The 15,206-nt window shown below is 39.6% G+C and overlaps 1 protein-coding gene across 4 annotated transcripts in view; it reads left to right on the forward strand.

Annotated features, from left to right (window-relative positions):
- The window catches only part of UNC79 (unc-79 homolog, NALCN channel complex subunit), a 246,911-nt gene extending 232,475 nt beyond the window's left edge, over positions 1-14,436 (forward strand). For all 4 annotated transcript variants that reach the window (XM_029239760.1, XM_029239759.1, XM_029239763.1 and 1 more), the window contains 4 exons: positions 682-879; positions 2,944-3,021; positions 12,190-12,231; positions 13,870-14,436. In XM_029239760.1, coding sequence (XP_029095593.1) covers positions 682-879; positions 2,944-3,021; positions 12,190-12,231; positions 13,870-14,070 — 519 coding nt within the window. In that variant the 3' untranslated portion in view covers positions 14,071-14,436. The remainder of the gene's footprint in view (positions 1-681; positions 880-2,943; positions 3,022-12,189; positions 12,232-13,869) is intronic.
- Positions 14,437-15,206: the final 770 nt, after the last annotated feature.

Consider the following 15,206-nt stretch of genomic DNA (forward strand, 5'->3'; position numbering starts at 1 on the left):
CTAGTTAGGAATACTATCAGTACTCACTACTAGTTAGGAATACTATCTGTACTTACTACTAGTTAAGAATACTATCAATACTTGTACAAGTTAGGAATACTATCAGTACTTATACTAGTCAGGAATACTATCAGTACCCACTACTAGTCAGGAATACTATCAGTACTCACTACTAGTTAGGAATACTATCTTTGCTGCTGCTGCTACTGCTGTCACTACTAATAGTATAATTATTAAGTGCTGGGCAGTGCGTTCATGTATATCACCTCATTTACTCTTAACTACAACTCTTTGAGGAGGGTACTGTTATCTCCATGTTACAGATCAGCAAGCACCCTAAAATGGTAGAATGATTGTTCTTCCTAATCTAGTGTAGGGATAGGAACGTCAGTTTCATTAAAGGGCAAGGGGGAGGGTAGATTTATTCTGCAAACTAAGGTGCCTTCTCTCTGAAAAGATGCCTGCTCTCTAAGCGCACTCCCACTAACTGAGTGAAGAGCAGACTGTTTGGAGGTGATGAATCATGAGTTTGTAACTTGGAGACGACTCCTCCAGCCTTGGATCACTTGAACTACATGACTTCGGCTGTGCTCCTTGGAAAGCTGAAGCCGTGCGGAGAGGGCTCCTTGGAGCACCACAGCCCACTAGCATGTAACGGTTCCCTGTTTTCTTCCTTTTCAGACCTCCGTGTTGCACATGTGTTCTCTTTTCCATGCATTTATCTTTGCTCAGCTCTGGACCGTATATTGTGAACAAAGTGCTGTGGCTACAAATGTTCAAAGTCAGAATGAATTCAGCTTCACAGCGATACTGACAGCACTAGAATTTTGGAGTAGGGTGACACCCAGCATCCTTCAGCTGATGGCCCATAACAAAGTGGTGAGTTCACAAATGAGTTTCCCCTCTTGGACAGAATCTCAAAAACCACTCTCAGTCCTCACATTACATGTTTTTTTAAAGACTTCAGTTGTAACAGTACATAAATGGATTGGTGAATTTTTATGTTATAACGTGGGTGTTCTACCTGCATAATAATTTTGATGAAAAACAATGCAAACAAATTTAGTAAAAACCATTTTTGTTTTCTCTGCCTAGTGCCAAAGGAAATTTATGTGAAACTTCTACCTTTAAGAGTTGTCTTGTGCTATAAAGTCAGAGAGTGAGGAGGGAGATTTATATTATTTTTGGATTCTAAGGCAATTTGGAAAAACCATAGCCAGTTAAGTCATCTCTTTGTGGTGTTTAAGAGCAGATTGGGGCTCCCCTGGTGGCGCAGTGGTTGAGAGTCCGCCTGCCGATGCAGGGTACACGGGTTCGTGCCCCGGTCCGGGAAGATCCCACATGCCGCGGAGCGGCTGGGCCCGTGAGCCACGGCCGCTGAGCCTGCGCATCCGGAGCCTGTGCTCCACAACGGGAGAGGCCACAACAGTGAGAGGCCCACGTACCAAAAAAAAAAAAAAAAAAAAAGAGCATATTGACTGTACGTGTTAATTCTACTTAGGGCCCAAAACTGAAAAGAGTCTCACCATTTTGAGTTGCCTTCTGAGGACCTAAGCTCCTCAATCTTCAAATCCAGTTCCATTTTAATGTGGATGGCTCACCTTGTTGGAAAATAGCTGAGGTATGGATAGCATGAGCCCACTTCATTGAACAAGCTTAGCTTAGTCCTATGGAGTCAAGATTGGAGGGTGTATGGAAGGAATTTACAAGGGAGTCCTTTGGTTTAGTTTGCTACTTTGGAGGGAGATTCTCAGCTGGGAAAGCAGCATCCAGTGTCTTGGTTATGGGGGCTTCATCAGTAGAATTCTTATCTGTGAAGGGCAAGGGGCCTGGAAGAACGCCATAATGATGATTCCAATGTGCCCAGAAACCCAGTAATTCACTGTCCACCAATGCATTCTGCAGTGGTTTTGACTGATTGAATATTAGTCTAAGAAACATTTTCTTTTTGTTGTAATTGGAAAGGGGATTATATTTTTCCTTTAGGGAAGCACTTTCTTTTCTTTAGAGAAGCAGATATTCTAAGGCAGTTCTGTAGGGAGAGAGGTGTTTTAATTCAACTTAAAGGAAATTTACGTGAAAACTTTAGGGTACACCAACAGTTCTGACCACCGCATAGATAATTACATTTATTAGATCATAGAGTCTGGGACTGAAGAAGCACTTGGAGGTCAAGTATTCTATTCTGCTCTTTTACAGACGATGAAACTGGGACCTTAAATTTAAACTAGAGATTCAGAGTTTCCTTCTACTGTCACTCGTTTTTTGATACCATTAATACCTCTCCTCCAAATGTCTCTTAATATTCAAATGTTGGAAATGAATTTGTTACTGGTGAATCTTGTACAAATGGTGTTACAAATGAATTTGAATTAATTTTAAATTCTGAAAATTTTGTTAAACTACATAAGCCAGTCTGGTAAAATCCCCCCTGGAGTGTTTAAAATCTAGCCACAGGGATTTCTGATGAGGGATATCATTTCTATGGTATTTTTAAACTGTCGTAAATATGACTGCCTTGTTCCACGGAGAATAAAGCCTCAAACACAGATGGTGCAATAAATGAAACAGCCGCTCCAAGTGAAGAAACTGTGGAGAAAGGATCGATCAAGATGGAGAACAGACCCAAGCCCAAGAGTTCTGCAGCTGGAAATGAAGGAAGCAGAAACCGTTTATCCTCTGGTGTGAATTGCAGTGTGGTGCGGATTAGAGAGATTGATACCTGAATTCACTGGCAGACCCAAGTTAAATGAGGAAGGCATGGCATGAGGAAACCTCTGCAGCCTATAAAATTCAGTTTCTGGTTGAAGTTTTAGAGAGGAATAAATACCCCTGGTCCCCTCTGGTTGTTGTGCAGAATGTCCTCTTGGGCACAGGGCATGCGGCTGCAGACTGTTTCCGTATCACCTTGAGTGGAATTGATTTTCCTGTTTGTTGTTTCAGATGGTAGAAATGGTGTGTCTCCATGTGATTAGTTTAATGGAGGCATTGCAAGAATGCAATTCAACAATTTTTGTCAAGGTAGGAAAATCTTACGATTTCTATAGACCATTTCTTGCTTCTAAAAACAAATGTGGATTTATTTTGAATGTACCTTCTGAAGAGGAAAATAAAACTGATTTAATTTTCACATTCAAAGCTGGGGCTGGAGGAATCGGGCTCATATAACAACTCTAGCTGGGTTCAGTATGTCACACCATGATTGCATGCAACATAAGTAATTAAAATATTACCAGAAACATTGATCTGGAAACGACCCTAGAGTCATATAAATTGTTTGGTGGAGCCTCACCTTGCAAGATATCCAGACAACCAAGGAAAATACTCTGTCATTGTTTGACTTGGTAGCTGATACTATTCTCTAAGATAAATTAATTTTGTTTCTAATATTACTATTCTAAATCACTGTACAGTGTGTGAAAGTAATTCAGGTATTTGTTTTCTATCCAGGGACATCAGAAACATGCTAGTGTGATAAAAAGATAAAAGAACAAAGGAGAACCTGGTTGCTCACTCACTTTCTCTTTTTATTTCCATTCTTTTTCCTTTCCTTCCTATCATTCCACCTCTCTGTTTCACTGATTCTTGTCCTTCCTCTTCTTGTAGCACTTCCTTCTTTGCCTTCCATGTCTATATTCCATTATCCCAGCCACCATCACCACCCACCTCCCCCCTCCCAACCCACAGAGTGCATCAGTTTAGAACCTTATAACTTCCTATTTCACTCCTTGGTTGACTCCCTTCAATAAAGGACATTTGTAAAGTTAACTCACACAGTGCTGAAGAAAAGCAGCACGTTTTTAGGGAAAACTTGACTGTTACCAGAAAACTGCAAGGTTGTTGGTTAAAAAGGGATAGATATAGCTTATCTAGCTTGACAGTCAATAGCAAAAGTCAACACTATGGGAGAAACTACATGACTGACACTTGGGTGATCATACCTGATTTTGTTTTTTACAGCTTTATTGAAGTATAATTTATACACAGTAAACTTTACATATGTAAAATGTACAATTTGATATCTTCACATCACACGTATTATACCCGTGAAGCCATCCATCACCACAGTCAATATAATGGATATTGTCCTCCCCAGCTAAAGTTTTCTCATACACATTGGTTAGTCTCTGTTCCACCACTTCCTGTACCCCACTTCCTCATCGCCAGGCACCTGCTGATCTGCTTTCTGTCATAATAGCTTAGTTTGCATTTTCTAGAATTTCATATAAATAGATTCATACAGTAGTTATGCTTTTCTCTGCCTTCCTTCACTCAGAATAATTATATTACCATTAATCCATGTTACATGTATCAGTAGATTATTTTATTTCTGAGTAGCATCTATTATATGTATATAACACATTTTGTTTATCCATTCATCAATTAATGGACATCTGAGCTGTTTCCAAAAGTTTGAGGCTATTACAAATAAAGCTGTTATGAATACACATACCCAAGTCTTTGTGTAGCTATAGGCTTTCAGGTGTGTTGGGTAAATACCAAGGAGTGGAGTTGCTAGGCTGTATGATATGTGTATAACTTTTAAAGAAATTGGCAAACTGTTTTCCAAAGTGATCGTACCCTGTTACATTCACACCAGCGGTATGCGTTCCAGTGCCTACACATCTTCGTCAAGACTTAATGTAGTTAATCTTTAGTTTTAGTCATTCTAAGAACTGTGTACTGCAAAATTGCATTTTCCTGTTGACAAGTGATGCTCAACATCTTTTCATGTGCTTATTTGCTCTCCATATATCTGCATGGTAAAATGTCTATTAAAATTATTGACCCATTTTAAAAATCAAGTTGGTTTTTTTCTTATTATTGAATTTTCAGAGACAAGTCCTTTATCAGATATGTCATTTGCAAAGATTTTTTTTCTGTGTTTGTCTTCTCATTGTCTTCACAGTGACTTGTGAAGAGCAGAAAGTCTTAATTTTGATGAACTACCATTTATCAAATTTTTCTTTTATGAATCATGCGTTTGATGTTGTATTTAAGAAAATCTTTGCCTAATCCAAGAGCACAAAGAGTTTTCTTTGTGTTTTCTTCTAGATATTATATATGTTTTCTTCTAGGTGTTAGTTTATATCTATGATCCGTTTTGAGTTAACTTTTGTGGATGTGTGTGGTATGGATTGAGGTACTTTTTATGTGTGTGGATATCCAATTATTCTAGGATTGTTTGTGAAAAATTCTATCCATTGAATTGCCTTTTGTCAAAAACCAATTGACCATTCATGTATGGTTCTATTAATGGATACTCAATTCATTTCTATTGATCTGTTTGTCTACCTTTGTACCACACTGTCTAGGTTACTATAGCTTTCTAATATGCCTTGAAATCATGTAGTGTTACTCCTCTAAATTTCTACACCTATTTCAAAGTTGTTTTGGCTATTTTAGGTCCGTTGCATTCTAGATACATTTAAAAATCAACTTGTCAATTACTACGAAAAGCCTGCTGGGAATGTGGGTTGCACTGATGTATACATCACTTTAAGGAGAATTGAGATGTTAACAATATTGAGTCTTCCAATCTTTGAACAGAGTATACCACTCTATTTATTTATGTCTTTGTTAATTTTTTTCAGCAATATTTATAGTCTTCCATATACAGGACTAGAATATTTTATCAAATTTATTCCTAAGTGTATAGTAATTTTATAGTATTATAAATAGTACGGTTTTTTACATTTAAATTTTTGGTATTTTATTGTTAGTATTTAGAAATATAACTGATTTATGCCTTTATACCCTGCAATCTGTTAAACTCATTTATTAGTTCTAGTAGCTTTCTTGTAGCTTTCATCAGATTTTCTCTGTAGACAGTTATGTCATGTGCAAGTAGAAGCAGTTTTCTTTCGAATTTTTATACTTTTAATTTCTTTTTCTTGTCTCATTGCTCTGGCTAGATCCTCTAATACAAGTTGAATAGAAGTCATGAGGGTTGGAAACCTTGTCTTGTTCCTGATCTTAGGAAGAAAGCATTCATTAAATATAAATGTTAGCTGTTAGTTTTTCATAGGTACCCTTTGTCAGATTGAGTAAGGGTCTCTTCTGTTCCTAGTCTGCTAAGAATTTTTGTCAGGAATAGTTGTAGGATTTGTCAAATGCTTTTTCTACATTTATTGAGATGGTCATTTGATTTTTCTTTTTTGACTATTAACAGTGAGATTCATGGATTGATTTTTGAATGTTAAACCAACCTTATATTCCTGGGACAAACCACTTGGTCTTGAAGTATTATTCTTTTATGTATTGCTGAATTCTATTTGCTAACACTTTAAAATAATTTTTTTGCGTCAGTGTTTATGAGGGATATTGGACTGTAATTTTCTTTTCTTGTAATAACTATTTTTGGTTTTGGTATCAGGGTAATGATGGCCTTATAGAGTAAGTCAGGAAGTGTTCCTTTCTTTTCCATTTTCTGGAAAAGTTAATATATGTTTGGTATTTTTTTTTCTCCTAAATATTTGGTCAAATTCACCAGTGGAACTGCTTGGGCTTGGAATTTTCTTTGCAGGAGGGTGTTACACTACAGATTCAATTTCTTTAATAGATACAGGGCTATTTAAGTTATCTGCTTATTCTTGAGTGATCTTTGACAGTGTGCCTTTCAAAGAATTTGTCCGTTTCATCAAAATAGTTGATGTTATTGGCATGAAGTTACTCATAATATTCCCTTATTATACTTTTAATATTTGTAGGATCAGTAGTTATGCTACCTCTTTCATTCCTGATAATGGTGATTTGTGATCTCACTTTTATTTTTCTGATCAATCTGGTTAAAGGTTTATCAATTTTAGTGAGCTTTTGATTTAAAACAATGACAACAATAACCAGCTTTTGGTTGGTTTTCATAGATTTTTTCTGTAGTTTTTGTTTCATTGATTTCTGTTCTTTATCAGTTTCTTTCTTCTGTTGACTTCCAATTTAATTTGCTCTTCTTTTTCTTGTTTCTTAAGGTGGAAGTGGAATTCACTGATTTGAGATTTTTTTCTTTTATAACATAAGTGATTAAGATTTCCATCTAAGCACTGGTTTAGCAGCATCCTACAATTTGGTAGTTCTGTTCTCGTTTTCGTTCAGTTCAGAATACTTTCTATCTTCCCTTTTGCTTTCCTTTTTGACCCATTGCTTATTTAGAGGCAATAATTTAGTTTCCAAATATTTGAGGCTTTTCTAGAGATTTTCTGTTATGGATTTTTAATCCAATCCCGTTATCATCAGAGAAAATATCAATACTTTGTATAATTTGACTCATTTTAAATTTATTGAGTCTTGTTTAGGATATTGTCTATCTTGGTAAATGCTGTGTGTACTAGAAAAGAATATGTCTTCTGCTGTTGTTGAATATAGTTTCCTATGTCAGTTGATTCAAGCTTGTTGATAGTATTTTTCAATTTTTTCATGTCCTTCCTTCTTTTTCTATCCACTTAGTCTATCAGTTATTGAAAAGGGGTATTGAAATATCTCCCTAATTTATCTTTTCAGGTATACCAGTTTTTGTTTCACATATTACGAAGCTATTATTAGGTGTATAAATGTTTAGGATTGTTATATCTTCTTAATGAATTGAAATTATGAAATGGTTCTCTTTATCCTCGATAATATTCTTTGGTAATAATAAAGGCAGTCCAGCTTTCTTTTGACTAGTATTAGTATGGTATATCTTTTTCTAGCCTTTTAACCTATTTGTGTCTTTTTATTTAGAGTATATTTCTTATAGGCAGCATGTAGTTGGGTATTGGGCTTTTTAAAAAATCCAATCTGACAATCCCTTTTAATTGGGATTTTTAAACCATTTTCATTTAATGTGTTTTGTGATATCATTTGGCTTAAAATACCTTGCTATTTGTTTTCTTTATTTCCCATCTGTTCTTTGTCCTTTATTCCCTCTTTTTCTACCTTCTTTTTGACTAATTGAGTTTTTAATGATTAAATTTTGGATACGGTTTCCACTTTTTGGTCTAGATTCTTAAGGTGGAAGCTGAGGTCATTAATTTGAGAACCTTTTTCTATTCAGCTGTCAGTGTTTGGTTTTCTGAATTTCCTCCTAAGTACTGCTTTGGCTGTATTCCTCTGAATTTTGATATATTCTCATTTCCATTCAGTTCAAAATACTTTCTAATTTCCCTTTTGACTTCTTTGACCCGTGGGTTATTTAAATGTGTTTTTCAGTTATCTTATTAGCTATATGTCTTAGCTGTGGTTGACTTAAGAGTTTATAGTCGACATTTTTAGTGGTTGACTTAAGAGTTTATAGTCGACATTTTTAACTTAACACAATCTGCCTTCAAGTAATAATGTACCACTTCATGTATAGTATGAGAATGTACAACAGTATACTTCCATTTCCAGACTTTGTGCTATGATTGTCATCCATTTTACTCCTACATACGTTATAAACCAAACCATAATTTTTTTTTGCTTTAAACAATTATCTCTCAAAGCAATTTAAATTTTGTTTTATATTTATTTATATTTTCTGTTTTTGCCATATTTACATTTTTCAGTTTTCTTCATTCCTTTCTGTAGAATTAAACTTCCATCTTCCTTCTGCCCAAAGGACTTTCTTTACAACTTCTCATGTAGGTCTACTGAAGCTTAATTCCTTCAGCTTTCGTATGTCTGAGAAAGTCTTTACTTTGCCTTCATATTTGAAAGCTATTTTCAGCGGTTATTGAATTCTAGGTTCAAAGTTTTTTTCCCCCTAGTATTTTGAAGATGCTATTCATCCACTGTCTTTTTGCTTCCATTGTTTCTGAGAAGAAATCTTTGTCATTCTTATTTTTTTTCTTCTGTATATGATACGTCTTTTTTCTCAGGCTGCTCTGAAGATTTTTTTCTTTACCATTGTTGCATATGCCTTGGTGTAGTTTTCTTCATATTTCTTGTTCTTGATTTTGTTGACTTTCTTGGATCTGTGAATTTATAGTTTTCATTATATCTGGAAAAGTATCAGCTATTGTTTCTTTAAGATTTTCTTGCATACCTCTATTTAACATACTCAGTATTTCCTCTGCCTTCTTGACCATATTGAATATAGTTGTAATAACTGTTTTAACGTCCTTGTTTACCGGTTCTGTTCTCTGTGTCATTTCGGGGTCTTTCCTAGTTACTTGAGTTTTCTTCTCATTATGGATCACATTTTCCTGCTTCTTAGCATGTCTGGTAATTTTTTATTGGATTCTTGACATTTTGAATTTGACTTTTTTGGGTGCTAGATATTTTTTTATTCCTACAAGCATTCTTGAGCTGTACTCTATGCCATAGTTAAATTACTTAGAAACAGTTTTATGCCTTTGAAACTTGGTGTTAAGCTTTGTTAGGTAGGATCGGAGCAGCAGTTTGTCTAGGGCTCCTATTTCTTCACTGGTAAGGTAATATCCTGAGTACTCTACTTGGCGTTCTATGATTTGCAAGATGTTTCCACTATAACTAGTGGAAACACAAACTATTGCTATGTGATTACCAGGGATTTTTCCCTCTAATCTTTTTAGGTTATTTTTTCTTCAGCCTTGGATAATTTTCTCACATGTGTATACTGGTCAGTATTGAGCTGAAGACTCAAGGGGAGCCCTTTACAGATCTTCAGAGAGTTAGTGCTCTCTCTCTCTCTCTCTCCAGCTCTCTCCTTTCCACTACTCTGCCTTACAAACTCTAGCTCCCTTGGCCTCCCTGGACTCCCAGCTCCATCTCCTCACCTCAGGAAGACCACCAGACTCTACCTGGGTTCCTTCTCCCTGTGCTACTGCCTGAAAACACTGTCTAGGCAGTGAGCTAGGGTAACTGTAGGGGTCACCTTGTTCGTTTCCTCTCCCTCAGTGATCGCTGTCCTGCACTGCTGATACTTAAAGTCTGAAAATCATTGTTTCATTACCCTTCATCTGGAACTTTAGTTTTGTTTTAGGCAGGATTGTAAATCTGGTCTTTGTCACTCCATCTTGGGTGAAAGAGAAAGTTTCATGACTAATTTTATTTTGAGGGCTGGGAAAAGCACGGAGTGAAATGAATATAGTCCAACTGAGCAGGAAGTCTTCAATTTATCCCATAACATAAACCAAGATAAGAGGAAAAGTATCCCTTTGATTTTGATGAAAAACATATTTTTTAAGTGTCCTTCAGTTTTCTGGATATTGTTTTTGGAGAAGAAAAAAAACCAACCAATTTTATTATAACATTACAGTGCCCAGAATAAATTACATCTAATTCTTACTGACAGCTTTGTAGGAGCCACTAGCAAAAGGGTACTGAAATGAACCGTTATTCAAAACAGTCAAATTAGCATTCCTGAAATAGGATGACTGCTGGATTGTATAATGCTGTCCTTCACAATGAACTTTAACCTGACGCCTTCAGTCAGGTTGGTAAATCACAAACCTGAAGGCGCCTTGCAGGTATATTTAGAATCTTATGGTCTTGTGTTACATCAGTGGGGAAATAACAAAAGCACTTCTAAAATCAACCTCAGTATTCCCCTTGTTTGCCTCATAAAGGCCCTTAGCCCCTGGGGCAACCCTGGGAAAGATGTCCACCCAGGGGCAGAGTACTCAGTGTTCCCTGGTCTCAACCCACCTCCCCATCCCTCAGGATTCTTAACAAGAGGTCAGTTCAGGTATTTCCCAAACATCAAGGCCAAACATCAAGAGGCCTCACTCTGCTTTTCTAAACTTGCTTTTCATGACCCTGTGCTAAGAACCTCACCCTTCAGCATCACGTGAACCCCCACTGCTTCCTCGCCTCTCTGCACACTCCCACCTCTGGGCTTTGCTTCCTTGAGTGCCCTTGTATTAGTTTGCTAGGCTGCTGAACACTGCAGACTCAAGTAACAGAAATGTATTGTCTCGTGGTTCTGGAGGCAGGAAGTTATGAGATCAAGGTGATGGCAGAATTGATTCCTTCTGAGGCTGTGAGGGAGCATCTGTCCCAGCCTCTCCCCTGGCTCCTGGGGGTTTGCTGGCCATCTTTGGCGTTCCTTGGCTTGTAGATCTCTGCTTCACCTTCATGTACCGCTCTCCCTGTGTACCTATCTGTGTCCAAATTCCCCCTTGCTATAAGAACACCAGCCATATTGGATTAGGGGTCCCCACTACTCCAGAGTGACCCCATTCTAACTCGCTACATCTTCAATGACCCCATTTCCAAATAAGGTCCCATCTGAGGCTGTGGGCAAGGACTACAACGGCTATATGAGAGGGCACAATGCAATCCATATCAGCTCTGTTGGAGTTGAGTCTGAAGGAGCGTGGACTGAAATGATATGATGCATTTGAGCATATTAAAGATCTGAACAGTCCTGAAAGAAACGAACATTTCCAGACTTATTAGATCATAGCCCCCCTTCCCCATTTAAATCCCACCCAACTGGAGTTCTGTGGAATACACTTTGGGAAATGTATTCTGTCCCTGACTTGCGGATTTATGAGGCCACGAACACAAGTCAACACTTGGCGTTTGGAAGGGCTGAAGTGTGGCGAGAGACCAAAGCGGACAGAGGAGAGCCGCTGCTGGGGGAGCTCGGGCGGGGCACCTGTGACCTCCTAGGAAGGGTCTCAGGGCAAATCAGAGGCAGCGGAGGGGCAGGGCTCCCCAGATGCCCAGGATTTGAGAGCCTTGCTCCCGGCTGGAGCAGGGACCCGCTGCTCGCCTGCCCGTGCACCCACACTGCTGAAACCCCGGCCTGCGCTCACTCCTGCTGTGTCTCGTCTCCCAGATCACAGCCAGGCAACTTCAGGGCTTGTCTTTGTCCATCACTTAAGCATTTTAACTGCTTCCCAGTGATCTTTTCTTAACGACCACAGGCAGAGAGCTTCGCCATGCTACTTGGAGACTCAGTTCTAAAGATCCCGTGGAGGAAATTCTATTTCAAGAAAGAGAGGATTTAATTAAATAAATACACATTTAATTTCCCATGCTTGGTAGCTTTCAAGAGACAATCAGTCATTTACCGTGTGTGTTTCAGGCACTCATGGGGCGCTTATTAACCTCCAAATGCCACCAGCTCAGCAGGGTTTGGCCTCAGAGAGACGTTTGTCTGATAGCGGGGGAACTCTGTAGCAGAGGCCCACATCCTTTTGTGATGTTAAAGGGATTCCGTGTGCCTTGCTTTGCCAGGCAGTAAGTGGAGCTTATGTGGGAGAATGGAGAACAGTAATAATGGGCCTTCTGTGTTTCTCCATACAGCTGATACCTATGTGGTTGCCAATGATTCAGTCAAATATCAAGGTAAGTCACCCCCGGGTGGACTGGAAGCTCAGTTCCCTCCAGAGAAGCTCATAACATTCACAGGGCTCCACAATGCGCCACTCATTACCTGTTCCTGGTCTCTGGGGGCTGATAATGCAGGAGACCCTGCGGGACAGGTAGGGGGCCTGTGGGCTGAGGTGACAGCAGGAGCCGCTGTCCTACTCATCGTTGATTGAAGGGGGAGGGGGAGGATCCCAGAGTCTGGGCGAGGCTCCGCTACTGTCTAGAACACAGGCTGAAAAGCTACTGTACCTTCAGAGGATACCCATGGGATCCGGTCCCAGACATGTCCGGTGCTATTTCCTGGCCACTAGGACTGACGTTTTGTGATGGGAAGAATTCTATTAAGAGAGGATAACATTCAGTGAATGACAGAATTGAACTAGAAGGGACCTGCCCACTCCCCCCCTCATTCTATTTAAGAGGAAACATAGGATCGGAAGGAAGAGTAACTTGGACAGGGTCCCACAGCCAGGGAGGGGGAGACAGAACGTAGTTCTCACTGCCAGGCCCCGCCTTGAGTGACGCATTGTCACTGCAGGGCCAGACATACTCCATGGCTGTAAATCTAGTTACTGGGGCTTAACATTAAGATGGCAAAGCTCACCACCCTCTCCATCCCAAACTGGGTCCCGTCTAAGGCACTGGGAGTATCAGGAAGGAGGGGGAGAAGATGGAAGCCTTGTTGCTGGATTTCCTCCCAGAGTTGGGGAGGGATGCTTGTGGAAGGAAGGGAGGTGACTTCAAGGGATACCAAGAGAGATATACAGCTGTCAGCAGTGCCCACAGGCTTTGAGTACTGGTTCACGGCCTAACTGCTGTTTGTGGCCACCGGTAGGGCCAATGGCTTTGCTGAAAACCTCATTGCACCACTAGCTTCTGTTGTGAAAACTGCTTGGACTTTCACCCCAAGGCATTCCAAACTGCCCTCCCCCTGCTTGGCAGTCATCTGTGGCAATTTGACATTGCCCAGAGTGCTAAGTGGAGGCCAACAGAACTTCATGGAAAGCTAAGAAGAATAAGAAAAGCTTACAACCTAGCTCCTTTGTGTGTACATGAACGTGTGCATGAACGTGAGAACAGAGAGACTATAATCATGATGAAAATGTCCTGAGCCCTTCCTATGTGCCAGCTTCTGTTCTGACCCCTCTGTTAAGTCACTTCACCTTACAATAACCCCGTCAGGTGAGTGTTACTATCCCCACTTTGCCCATGAGACAATCCAAACACAGACCGAAAAACCTTGTTCCCCAAGTTGTTTACAGAGGACCGAGGATCTGAACCCAGGGAGCCTGGCAACATAGCCCGCAACACCAGGCCCACATAGCGGGACAACTCTAAGTGTCAGCCCCTGCACTCGTGTTGCAAAGAATGAGTCGAGATGGGAGGGGCATTATTTGGATGGATTTGGGCCAGGTGGGCTCTAAGAACATGGCACCAGCCCACGCCCTCTGCCCTGAGCCCTCCCCAAATTTGAGAGTTGGCCTTCTTCAGGCCAGACAGCTCCCGTGCCACGTGTAAGTTCTTCCTGCAGAAGAAGTCCAGGCCGGCACTCCTTGGGTTGACAGGAACCCGAGCAGGAAAGAAACTAAACTACCGTCTTGCCCTTTCTTACAGCACTTATCTGCGGGACTCCAGCTTCGCCTCCAGGCCATTCAGAACAACGTGAACCACCACAGCCTCAGGACGCTGCCGGGCTCCACCCAGAGCAGTGCCAGCCTGGCGGCCCTGCGCAAGTGGCTGCAGTGCACCCAGTTCAAAATGGCCCAGGTGGAGATCCAGTCCTCAGAAGCAGCCTCTCAATTTTATCCTCTATGAGCGGACTCCTCGGCTCTCAGTGTCAACACTCTGGTTTAGCAATAATGGGTTTCAAAACAAAACAATTCGATCCAAGCAGGTTGGGGAACATATTGGTACTGTACATTCTCTTTCTAGTTTAGTAAAAGACGTGCAAAGGCCGGAGAGGGCCAAAATGAAGCTTTCTTGCTACACATTTCTGATGACTCCTTGGGCTATCCGATTGTTTCCTTACATTATTTTTTAAAAACCAAATCATTTTTCTTTAACTAACTTCTATTTTTTTTAAGAAAAAAAAATAGACTGGTGGGTACTCACAGAAAAGTTGTATAAGTCCCCCTGTTGCTATTTTTGATGATAGAGAATAAATAGGGTTTTTGAAACCTTTGTAGTGTTTTTTCTTAAAATCCACTCTTGGCAATGCAATAAAAAAACCCCGTCACCATAAGCCAGTGACACTTGACTGAAGCTTTTTGTCATTATCCTGGGAAAAGTGGCAGCTTGCAAGGACCATTACAAAGTGCACTTAGAAATTAGGTGGTTAAACTGTGCCAACTGTTTTCTTTGTTTTATAATATCATTTTCCAGGACTGTCCAGTAAGTTTTATTATTTTTAAAACTAGTTTTTCAACTCATTAGTCCTAGGCTGTACTTTCTTGTAAGCTTTATGACAACCACTTTAGTTTTGTGAATAATAAATTTTATTCTTTTGTTAATACTTGTATACAATTCAATTTAAAACTGCAGATTGCATACTGGACCAGACGATTCCCCACGCTGGTACAGAACACTGCACCTGGAGCTGTGCTTCATAAAACGGAATTTTAATAGTGTAAGAGCACCAAGATTTATCAGCACTTATATTTAACATTTGACTGTGCATTCACAAATGATATTTCTCTTCTCTATCCCTGTAATGCACTGACTAAAAGAAGACTTAATATACACTTAAGCTGTATATTGACATGCTATTAAATGCATTTTTTATTATCTTTGTGAGCCTGGGGTTTTTTAAAATCAGTTTATAGAGCTAGAGTTTAGTTCCTGACAACCATTTCTTCTAAACTTTTAAAACTTCTAACTTCCATTAAGACTAAGTACAATTTTTAGAGGAAAAGGCTTTCTTGAAGGTCATTTGGTGAGAGAAATACACAATT

Source organism: Monodon monoceros, unplaced genomic scaffold (genome assembly GCF_005190385.1).
Source record: "Monodon monoceros isolate NGI ecotype Baffin Bay Population unplaced genomic scaffold, NGI_Narwhal_1 Super_Scaffold_21, whole genome shotgun sequence".
Classification (NCBI taxonomy): Eukaryota; Metazoa; Chordata; class Mammalia; order Artiodactyla; family Monodontidae; genus Monodon; species Monodon monoceros.